Raw genomic sequence first — 13,058 nt, 5'->3', positions numbered from 1 at the left:
CATGCAAAGTTATATATTCAAAACGTTGCCCGGCTATCCTAAGAAGACCAAACTCCATTCCAGATTTAGTATTATCATTATTATTATTATTATCTCCTTATTGATAATATTGTTGTTATTATTATTATTATTATCACTAATATTATTTTAGAAATTATAATTATAATTACTATTATTATTTTTATTTTCATTATTCTCATAATCATTTTTATTCTAATCATAGTCATTATTGTTACTATTATTATGATCATTAATATTATTATTATTTTGATCATTATTACTAGCAGTAGTAGTCGTAGTTGAATATCGTCCCCATTAAGTTGTTGTCAATTAGCTTTTGGTTGATAGCATTGCCATGGTAGTCAGCGCCCCCTCCCCCTCCTTTCCCGAGTCATGAACCTCAAAAAACATTTTCGTATTCTCTAAAATGCCTTTGACTGTTCCTTAGTAACAGCGCCAAACTGACCTCAACGCGATTCCAAACCGACCGAGTTATGATAATAATGATGATAGTAATCAAGATAATTTTAGTAGGGATAATGTCATTCATAATAGCTACAATACAAATAACGATGGTGAAAATTAAAAAAATAATAATAAGAAGAAGAAGAATAGTGATAATAATGAATACAAAAATCGTAATGAATAATTCGGAATATAGTCCGGCCTTCCTAGGATGGTCTTGCACTGTTTAATCATAACTCATTATGTTCGTTGGTGTTAAAAAGACGTGAACTTTCATAATTATGTTATGGATATTAATAATAACTCACAAGCGGTCGCATACTACGCATATCCCTATGAAGTAGACCCAACACTTTGTTAAATAGCTGTTTAAGCTTTGCATTCGATGCTAGTGTGAGCTTTGTATTTAAGTGGTGAGTTCAATTTGATGGTTAATTTGACCTTACTGCTATTAGAAAGCAGGTGTTTGCTTGTAAGTAAGTAACCGGGGGACCTTCAACCTATAGGTCCTCTCCGAGGGATGAGGTAAGGAGGATTAACTCATTACCCAAGGGCACCAGCACATTGATTTGGTTTCGAACCCGGGGCCTCCCGGTTACGAACCACGAACCATGATTAATTATCATATCGGGCAAACGGTTCTAGGACACCTACCCCCTGGAGATAACCACCCCCAGTCAACTACCCCTAAGGCAACCCCCTCTAGAACGAATACCCCCAGGACAACTACCCCCGGGCAACTACCCCAAGAGAACTACCCCCTAGGACAACTTACCTCTAGGACAAGTTCCCCCGGACAACCACCCCAGACATCTACCCTCTGGATAAGTACCCCCGGACAACTACCCCAAGATAACTACCCCTACGACAACAATTATCTAGGACAACTACCCCCCTGATATCTATGCTAGGGGATAGTTGACTGGGGTCAGTTGTTCTAGGGGAAGTTGCCGTAGGGGATAATTGTCCGGGGGTAGTTGCCCTAGGGGGTCGTTGTCGGGGGGTAGTTGTCCTGGGGTAGTTGTTCTAGGGGATTATTGTTCGGGGTAGTTTTTCTAGGGGCTAGTTGTCCGGGGTAGTTGTCCCGGGGGTAGTCGTCCTAGAGGATGGTTGCCCTAGGGGTAGTTGTTCGAGAGGTAGTTGTCCGGGGGTAGTTGTCCGGGGTTAGTTGTCCTGGTGGTAGTCGTCCTAGAGTGTGGTTGCCCACTAAGAACATGACTGACAAAATATACAGTTCCCCAGGTAGACAAAGGAACATCCCTTCACTGCTATTATGTACAAATGTGTAGAACAGGTGTCACATGCATATTCACTTTTTTTTTTACATAATAGCAGTGAAGGGATGTTCCTTTGTCTACCTGAGGAACTGTATATTTTGTCCGCTTTCTTTGTCAGTCATATTCATAGTGCCAAGTTGTTCAAGTCAACAAAAACAAGGAGAGAAAGAGAAACAGAGATCCTGTATAAATTTGCATTTGCTTTGAAAAGCCCAGTTCATTGTCACCATCTGACATGCTTCAACGGTTTCTTTACATTTTACTTCCATGATCTGCTTACAATTTCGACAAATATTCTTGTTTAGACTGGCAGACAAGCAATGCACAGTCTGCATTTTTTCTTGCCTCCTGGAGCATGTGGAGTGACTTCTGTCATGAACTTTGTACCCAACTGGGTTGGCCACCCCGGGGCAAACTGCCTCTTTAACTACTACAATTGTATGACATGCTTTCAAATGTACACAAAACACGATCTGCTATAACCATATGGTCTTCACAATGTACATTAATGATGAGGCCCATGAAGACCTAATTCCCAATCAGGATAGAATATAATTGTAGTCCCGTCGACGGTACCATATACCATGTACATGACCTGGAGTACAGGGTGAAGTACAAGGTGTTTTTTATATTCGTGTTCTAGATGGGTATTGAAGTAAATTCAGTTTGGTTGCCAGCTTGGTAACCTTGGGCAACTTTTTGTATAGCCTATTTAGCATAATCATCTAATTAGCATATGTGCAATATGTAAAAATGTTGCTAATCTCAATCCAAGGAAGCCTGAAAACATGGATAATACGACTTGTCAAGGGTTTTTTATGACGAGGAATTCATCTATGACACTAGTTTTTTTATTCCAAGAAATGCAATTGTCTTAAATAGCATAAATAGCATAGTGAGCTAATAAGCATGTGTACAATATATGGACTTCATTTTCATTGTTTATCTTATAAAGCATAAAAATGGTGCTATGCAACATTGTTAATCACTTTTGAAAGACTGATCATTAATTCAAGAGAAGATATTCCATGTAGATTACTGATGTAGTATAATTACCCTAATTAGCATAATAATCTAATAAGCAGATATGTACAATACTGAAATAAATTGAGGAGTTTTGATCTAAAGCTACAGTCCCATATACGTCCCGGACCGTCCCGGACCATCCCGGACCCCATCCGGGGTGATCCGGGATTCGGTCCGTGTTGACACCGTGTTGGCACCGGGGTGGTCCTGGATGGTCCTGGGCGGTCCGGGAGTCGACCCCGGATGTTTTTGACGGTCAAAAACTGCCGGGGTGGTCCGGGACGGTCCGGGACAATAGTTTGATCCGGGGTGATCCGTGTAGCCACCGTGCTGGGTCCGGGGTCATCCGTAGTGGCGCCGGGGCGGTCCGTGTTGATCCGTGGCAGTCCGGGAGTGAGTTATTGACCGCCCAGGACCATCCAGGACCATCCAGGACCACCCCGGTGCCAACACGGTGTCAACACGGACCGAATCCCGGATCACCCCGGATGGGGTCCGGGATGGTCCGGGACGGTCCGGGACGTATATGGGACTGTAGCTTTTAAAGCATCACACTTTTTTGAACAAAACATCCCGGACCATCCCGGATCACCCCAGACCATGGTCCGGGATGGTCCGGAGTGGTCCGTGCTCGTCCGTGCTGGTCCGGCTTTATATGGGACTGGGGCTTAAACGGAGTAATCATGCAAATTACACACATGCGTAATCATGCATAATCATGCATGACCAAAAATGTTCCACGATTGTACACCATCGTTCTCTCTCCCTCTCTCTCTCTCTCTTTCTTTCTACCCGAGATCTCTGGTATTATTTATTCTCCTTCACTGTGCCAAGTTTGATAACATTTCCTTCTTAGACACATAATCCACTCATTGTTCAGCATTTCAATATGTCTGGGCTGACACAAGCACTAATCTTTAGAATTTATCTGTGAATGCTAACTTGTCACAGTGCACCTTTCACATGGTGGACAGCAATGCTTTGTTATTCAGTAAACTGTGACAGTAGTAGTATGATCGGGGTGTCATTAACAAGAGGACATTCTGTCCTTTACAACAGACATAAAATGCTTGATTATGAAATCAGTAGTTTTCATATAAATCGTCATTAAACTTCAATATCCTTTATTATGATACGCCCTGTATATATTGTTTATTGTGTTTTGGCTGTCAACACATGATACCACATTTTGGTTTTGACGTTCACTTGCACAAATGGAAAAACAATTATTAAAAGTCCTATGTCAGCTAGGACAATACAAACATAACAAACTTATAGGATTTACAAGATATACATTTGTTATTAATAATATGAAGAAAGAAAACAGTAATCACTACTCGCTGTGGCTTTATAAATATTACAAAGAATATGCTCAACCAATGAACCTTTTACATGTACACATTACACATGTTTTATTGGTTCACTTGTATCAACTTTAACGCCACATATTCATGTTCTCGCTCCATTGCTATTACAGTTTTACCGAGAATGTATTTTCTATCATATCCTTTATAAGAACTTCATAATGCTGATAATGAGATGTTAATTAACAAATGTTGCTTAGTAGACAGTAGCCTATATGTGATCTGACGACAGAGGGACAAGTGAGCGAGCGAAGCGAACGAGGGGAGGGTTAAGGCGTGTTCCACAGTAGGGGTTTTTGCATTCTGATGTTTGTAATTCGTACATTTTGGTGCGTATTTATGTTAAGACTTGAAAAAGTAGGAGTTTTGCAAATACTTTTTTTGTGCAAAATAACCTGTATATATTTCGGCTAAACATACTCACTGAATCAGTATCAATTGCTGTTTCGTTTCATTTGTTAACCCGTTGACTACTGAATTATCTTATTCCCATAGGCTTAATACAGGGACCACCAGGTTCCAGTAAGCAATGGGTTAATGTTTATTTTGCGAAATGTTCAGCTATCCTAATAAACCAACGAATTTAAATTTAGATCAAAAACATGTACCCTTAAACATATGTGAAGTGTGTACAATTGTATATCTCTAACGAATGATGGGTAAAGTGGGAGCACTTTACACGTTTAAAAAATGAAGTCACTCATTCGTTGCAAATTCTAAAAATAATTTTAATCATAGCCCAGGCATACTAGGTCGCAAGCTGTTAAATACAAACAGACTTACAAACAAGTCTAACAATAATAACCACTACTTCAACAATACCCCCATTCACACACCAACAAATGGATCTTTCCAATTATGTCATAAGTTTTATGTTTGTATTTCCAGGTCCGTTTTTCGAAAATAATTTTCTCTCCCCACCCCCATTTTCGTACACGCCAGTGTTAATGCATCCTTATACATAGACACTATGGTATGAAACATCTTTGCTATCAAGGGAAAACAAACTATATGTAATGTATCATGAATATCAGGTGCAGAGTTGCACCGTACAGTTTGACGCGCGCATTCTCTCATAATGCGTGTATTGTAGGAATTGGAACATCAACCGCCAGCTTAGAAATCCCCAAACTGTTTGTTTGCTTTTGAATTCATCCATTGATAAGTTGAAATTCGGAAGTTTGTCGTCACGTGAATAAAAATGGCGGCCCGATTTATGCAGTTGCTCCGCCTGTCATGCAATATAGGCATATGCATGATACTTTACGTGTGCTTACTACAGGGTAAGTCTACTCTAATTGAGATGAAAGTTATCTGCAAATATATTATTAAGATCGAGCTATTATAGCAATGCTGCATGTACATTTGTTCGTGTTTTTTATCGTAAGTTTTGAAATCATTATAACGAGATCACTTAACATTAAGTATATGCATATGATTGAACAGATGACGGTATAAAATACCGTCTAATGGCATAGAATAACGGCAACCTTACTGTTTTGGTTGCAAATCCGGAGATAGGGATGTAGCTAATCAGATTGAGTAATGCTGAGAATATCACTTCCAAACGTTTGAATATTGACATATTTGCACATATAGATATGACGTTACAGGTGTGGGTAAAACATGTATGATTAATCCATATGCCTGTATTTTATAGTTTGAATACGCCGTTTGAAATCGTGTTAATGCCTACTTGTGCATTAAAACCGAAAATGAATGATCGTTTAACTTAGGTATGGTATCTCAAATATTGACTATACAAGTTTTTTACGTTATGTCAAGGCTTTCTACGGATAAAACGTGAACACCGGGTAGCTTTAAAGCACGGTTGTGTCCACGGTATAAAAAAGACGTTTCAAGTAATAGAAATATGTATCCTTGATACAAGTGCCTCGTGTCAGACCGCAGTAGAACCTAACGCGCCTTAGCACGCCGGACCCGTAAACCATTCTTATACGGACCACCTCCAAGTTTTTTTCACAGCCTTCACTACGTAGTGTCACGTTTTATTGCGTTCACCCCGTTTTAATACCGCCTACTAGGTTTCTCATTCGCACCGTGACTGACGTAGCAATTTTGTTGACAGTTTACAAATCTGGCCCGGCATCCAGGGCAATCATGTCATGTCGCGTTTGCCCATTCCGCCCCCCCCCCCCCCCTACGCGTTGTATTACGTTGTGAAACGTGATTGCCGTAGCCGCCGGGAACATAGTACAAACGAAGCATTAAACTGTAAAAACAATTGTCAGTTAGTGTTAGTTATTGTTTGGCTGTAATGAATAGTATTATTACATCAAGAATGTTAATTGATGATTGATAATTGATTCCAAGATTTCTATATAGTTTTTTTTTTCAAACAAACATATTCATATGCATCTACATGTATGTAATATGATATTTTACATTTGATTTCATTTGCATGTGCTATATTTACCAATACGTTGTACTGCATCAGTACAACATATTTTATTGAAATTTGAAAAGATATATGATATTAAGTTACACGCTTAATGCATTAACATGATATACGAGGGCTACATCGTATGCATGAGGCTTGATGTGCATGCACCCCTCGGAAAGAAGGACGAATGTAAGATGTAAAGAGGCTTACTGCTTTACATCTGGCCGAGGCTGTAGTTACAATGAGATTAATTTGTTAGTTTGTTGGGGTTAAACAGCTGTATCAACCATTGTTGTTTTGATACAGGCGTTTCTGGCGATGTACCAGATGATGTCGTGTACACTGATTTACACAAAACGGTACGCAAGGGAGACAGCGTTGTACTGACATGTCGATTTCGTGGGACACCTTTAGCTGTCTGGTGGAAGAAAGGAGATGACCCAGAAACATCACCAAACCTTGTTTCATGGATTCCAACCGATGATGTGACAGGATTATGTGAAGGTGAAAGGCCATGTCAGATCATGGAGATGAATGCAAATCGCTCCTTGGTGATCAAAGAAGTCAGCATTGCAGAACAAGGACGATACATCTGTAGAGTAACAATCAAGGGGATACTGATACACAACTTTACGGACATCAGTGTATTTTGTGAGTAATGCTTTGAGCCTATCGCATCCTTCTCGATTCTCAAGATCTTATTTTCGTAGAAAGGGCGATTATATCAAAAATAGAAATTAAAAAAACACTAGTCTCCTTGTTTGCAGTGGCGATCACAACTATAGTGAATTTGAATCCTCTTAACAAATCCAAATTCATTCAATTTTATTTTACATCTCTTTAAAAACACATCAAAAGATCAGTACAAACATCAAATACAAACAAATCAGTATAAATTAAACAATATAAATATAAAACATTAATTGACATGGTACTGTGAAAGAAGGATGAAGGGTGGTGGATTTGAGGGATCAACAAATGCCATTGGCCTGTCAAGGTTGATCCCCTATATTACCACCCTTCAAGAGAAATACATTACACAATATATACAACATAAAAAACAATCAAACAAACAGAAAATATAACATAGCATATTCACATAAAAACACAACATAACTACTTACATAAATCACATAAAAAGCACATTCAAATAAAACTACTAACAATTAAGAAGATAACATTTATATTTTTCCTGAATGCAAGAACAGTCGATATTTCTTTTAATACATTTGGCAACTCATTCCAAAGCTGTGGGCCTTTAAAACTTACTGTATTTCTTGAAAAGTTAAAATTATAAAAAGGTACATACATTTTATTAGAACTAGAACTTCTTGTTTAATATTTATTGATGTTACTATTATATTCAAAATAGTCATGAAAGTTATTGGGTAATAGTTGTGTAGAATAAGAAAACATAAACGATGCTAGTTGTAATTTATTTATATCAAAAATATTCAACATTTGTAACTGTTTAAATAATTGATGATACGTGTTAAATAGTTTGATTTGGTAATTGCTCATATTGCACGTTTTTGTCAATAAAATGAGCAACCGCCCCATACAATATTAGAATACATAAGATTTGAAAGAATCATACAGTTATACAAATTTGTTAAAATCTTCAGTGGTAAAATGTGTTTTTAAATATTAAAGACTCCAGTTGATTAATATATTTTTAAAAACAATGTAATTAACATGTTCCTTCCAGTTCAAGTTTTTGTCTATGATTACGCCATGAAATTTAGTACTGGTTTCTATCTTTATACTTAGTTCATTAAGTTCAATATTTATTTCATTATCTTGTATTCTACAATTCCTACTCTTAAATATCATATTACATGTTTTATCGCGATTAATGTAGAGTTTATTGGCTGTTAACCAAGTATGTATATTTTTTATTTCTGAATTCTATAGATTATTTAATGCAACTGGGTCTTTACCTGATACAAATAAACTTGTGTCATCTGCAAATAAAATGACTGACAAAATATTGCTAACATATTGCAGATCATTAAGATAAAGTAAATATAAAAGGGGGCCGAGTTAGATCCCTGAGGTACACCTACTGAAATACATTTATATTCTGAATCAAAATTATCAACGCTTAAATATTGCTTCCTATTGCACAAATAACTTTCAAACCACTGTATTGCATTTCCCATTATTCCATAATATTTCAGTTTGTTTAGTAAAATTGAATTGTCAATACAGTTTAACGCCTTTGACAAGTCTAAAAAGAGAGCTATCACTATGTGTTTCTTTTCAAAGGCTTTGGCAATTTTATATGTTAATTCAATCAATGCATGGGTAGTATTGTATCCTTTTCTAAAGCCAAATAGTTTATTGTGCAAAATATAGTGTTTTTCGATAAAAGATATTAATTTATCATAAACAATTTTTTCTAAAATTTTACTAAATATTGATGAAATAGAGATTGGTCTATAATTATTCAACATATTTTGTTGCCATTCTTATATATTGGTATAACTTTAGCTATTTTTAATGCATTAGGAAAAATGCCTTTTTCAAGAGAAGAATTAAATATATTGTTGCATTAATAGCAGATTTAACAATTTTAGCACTAATTTCATCGTAACCAGGACCTTTACTGACATCAAAACTCGAATTATATTAGATTCGATTTTATGTTAATACCTGTGAAATGTATATGTTGTTTTATCACCACGAAAGAAAAGTATGAATGTCATATTTATTAAACTATACCATTTAATGTTACTATTTTAATGATAATTATATATTCAATTTGAAAATTGAAATTGGAGGAAATAACTTTTTCCGTTACATGATAGTTCTCCTCATTAAGGTGTGATGATTTTCTTTGTTAGTCATTTAGTATTATTTTACATTTTCAGCTCCTCCGATGGAACCCTTTCCCCTTATCGAGGAATGTCCAGGAATACTTCCAAACGACGCTGAACAAACCTGTAGTCTGCCAACCTTCGATATCATCACTATCACCTGCTCAGCCTCAAGCTACTTTCCAGACATCGATCTCTTCTTCTTACATGGATCCAAAAAGACAGATGCAACAAATATCGAGGAAGTTGCAAACATGGACGGGACGAAAAACAAATCAATATCCATCGTCGCTGAACCTAGCGAAAGCCCTTATTTTTGTGTCGCTTCTGATATCCCGGGATCGCAAAACCAAAGAACAGTGACCGTCACCGTGACCTTGTTAGAATATGCTGTTACCATGACATCCTCCTCTCATCAAACCAGTTTAGCTCCGAGTCCGAGAGGAGATGTAGCCAAAGTTGGTAAGAATTCACGAGGAATTTTCCTGTTTTTATTTTGTATTCGACCCGTATTCAAGAGTGGATAGATAGTATACAGCTGCTATCATCTAGGGTAACAGTAAACATTATCCACACAAGGTAACCAACCAGTTAGGAGGAATTGTTAATGACGGGTGACTAGCATTTGTAAGGAATGGTTACTCTTTAGGACAAATTCATGTTTTGTCACATATCCGCTCTCAACCAACCACGTGGTATTAAGTATCGGGGTCATAATTCTATTGTGACTAGCGATCCGTTACAAAATGCAAAGGTTCGATGTCAGACATTTTATTTTATTTCTCCTTACTGAATTGACTGAATACAAGCAGGATTTGCCACATAAGAAAACATGTAAATGTGTTTTGTAAACGAATTGTATAAGATGTTAAATCGCCATTTTAAAACGGTCAAGGAATGGCCACTTTTTTTAAATGTCAGATCAACACTTTTGATACGCTAAGTGTACATGTAGATACAACCTATAGGTCAGGCCTTCTCAACTAGTTTATTCGAAGCGCCAAAACAAAAAAATATTGAGGTTTAAGTGCCAACCTGTATGTTTGGTGACTGTGTTGCGAAGGAGCGTAGCGACCGAGCCGATACCGGGTGGGGTCCAGGGGGCAAAGCCCCCGGAAGCTAGTGGATTTTAGGGCTTTTTTAGGCCCAGTTGTGGCATTCTTAACACCTTTTTGTTCCATAAAACATTAATCATAATTTCATTTTGATTAGTACAATTCCTGGCTAAAGTTAATTTATATGTAGTTATTTTGATGCAATAAACACGGAAATGTCAAAATGAAGTGAAAATCAAACAAACAAAATGGCTTGCTTACATTTTAGGCTCAACTTCGACTGCGAATTTTTGATTTTGCTGAGTTTTTTTTATTTTAGAATATATTTTTTAAATTTTTTCTTTCTTAAATTTTATTTTTTAATTTGTATTTTTTTTTTTTTTTTTGGAACAGCCGCGCGCCACTCTGACTGACCGCAAGCGCCACGAGCAACGCGCGCGCCGCCAGTTGAGAAGGCCTGCTATAGGTTATATATATAGGATCCAGGATTGTTAACGTTTCAAATTAAAATTGTCTAAATGGTGAATTAACTCTTTTAGCATTCTAGGTAAACGAGAAAATAGAACGACGAGAACTTTGATTCGCTGAAGATATTATTTAATCTATTTGCAGTTGTACCAGTTATCGTCGTCTTTCTCATATTGGCTGTGATTTGTGTTGCCATCATATTTTGGCGTCGGAAGAAACAACGGAGGATTCAAGGTATGTTTATATAAAAAGTATAGGGCTCGTCATCACTGGGTCGAGTTATATATACTCACCAGCTTCAGTATTTCAACGAAAAGAAAATACCTCATAGTAAAAACGAATGGGAAAAAAAATCCTTTCTATGGAGCCATATTTTCTAATTTTTCTATGACTATATTGTCATACAATATGGCGATAAAGCTCAAATGTATGCAGGGATATACTATTTGTTATGATGTATTTGGCGAACCTTTGATCTTTACGAAATATAATCTGAATTCAAACAAGAGAACTTTGAAAGAGAATATCATTTCATAATGTTCCGGGTGTAATTGTAACAGATTCAAGCCTCATTAGTCAATCAAAAGACCAATACTTAAAGAGAAGGTTGAGTTGTGAAAGAGGTGGAAAATAATTTCAATTCAATTCAATTCGTTTTATTAAACCATTTAAAAACAATATACAAATTATGCGTGTATGAACATTATTGATACAGTGTAAATGGTCAGGGTGCCCCTAAAAGCCAAGGCTTGATGAATGGGGCACCCTATACATAAAGAAATATACATAGCATAAACATGAAATACAAACAAACTTAGTTATACACAAATAAAAAAAATAAAAACAAAAAACTTCAAAACATTAAGCAATAAACAATACAGGTAAAGGGGAAAAGGAAAAGGCGAAATAAGAAAACGTAGGGAGGAGAGATGAAATTACATGTTTATTTGACGTAGGTAGTTATTATTGAACGTTTGAGTTTGGTTTTAAATAAAGTAACATTAGAGCTGGAGATTACATCAGAAGGGAGGGAATTCCATATTCGAGGACCAGCAGATTTAAATGCAATAAGAGTCGATTGATTATGTGCTAATGGTAAATGGAATTTGGAGTGGGAACGGGTATTATATTGGTGGTAGTCTTTATTATACTGAAATAGATTTGTTATATTAAGAGGTGCTAAATTATGTTTCACGTAATACATCAGGATCGCAATTTGGATTTCATGAATATCAAAAATTGTCAATGTGTGTAATCTTGCAAATAATGGGCGTGACGGAGCTAAGTAAGGGGAATTCAAACATATGCGTAAAGCCTTTTTTGCAGTCTATGTAAAGGGGTCAATTTATTAGTGCCACAACTTGCCCAAGTAATATTGCCATAATAAATATAGGAAAGTATTAACGAGTTGTAAAGCATTAACAGGTGCTTTTCTGTAAGGATACTACGTAATTTACATAATATACCTATGTTCCTTGACATCTTATTATTTATTTTAAAAAAATGGTGTTCCTTAAATGATAGATTATCATCAAGTATAAATCCTAGGAATTTGACAGAGTTAACAAGATTTAAAGTAACATTTTTCATTTGTATGTGAAAATCTAAAGAATTGTGTGATACATGAGGTTTTCTAAAATACATAACATTAGTTTTCTCATAATTAACAATAAGTTTGTTAGCATCGAACCAATCGGCTATTTTACATAATTCAGTATTGGTTTTTTTCTAACAAAAAAAAGAAATTGATATGGGTTGAAATGATAGTTGTGTCGTCTGCAAATAAGACATAATAAAAAAAATTAAAAAAAAGAAGACGCTGTACGTAAATCATTAATATAAATTAGGAAGAGGAGCGGGCCCAGTATGGAGCCTTGAGGGACACCATACTGGGCTGTCGAGTAATGGAAATTATAATTATTAAATGAAGTATAGTTACGTCGATCAAGTAAGTAGCTCTGGAACCATTCCCACACTGCTTCCCTGATACCATAATGGGATAATTTATATAAAAGTATGTTGTGGTCTATGAGGTCGAAGGCTTTTGACAAGTCTAGAAATATACCAAATTAGTGAAAATTGTTATGAATATTAGTTAAAAGAGTGTTATTTAAATTAATTAATGCATGTTCACACGAATGTCCTGCCTTGAAGCCATATTTTATTTCTATCCAAATAAG

General features: G+C 36.2%; 1 protein-coding gene across 1 annotated transcript in view; it reads left to right on the top strand.

Annotated features, from left to right (window-relative positions):
• LOC105443839 overlaps positions 1-13,058 on the top strand; it is a 44,762-nt gene that overhangs the window by 25,019 nt on the left and 6,685 nt on the right. The window contains exons 7-8 of the mRNA XM_030978734.1: positions 6,843-7,187; positions 9,410-9,817. Coding sequence (XP_030834594.1) covers positions 6,843-7,187; positions 9,410-9,817 — 753 coding nt within the window. The remainder of the gene's footprint in view (positions 1-6,842; positions 7,188-9,409; positions 9,818-13,058) is intronic.

Source organism: Strongylocentrotus purpuratus, unplaced genomic scaffold, assembly GCF_000002235.5.
Source record: "Strongylocentrotus purpuratus isolate Spur 01 unplaced genomic scaffold, Spur_5.0 spur5_scaffold_1, whole genome shotgun sequence".
Classification (NCBI taxonomy): Eukaryota; Metazoa; Echinodermata; class Echinoidea; order Camarodonta; family Strongylocentrotidae; genus Strongylocentrotus; species Strongylocentrotus purpuratus.
The sequence above is the reverse complement of the archived record's forward strand: the minus strand, read 5'-3'. Positions and strand labels throughout refer to the sequence as shown.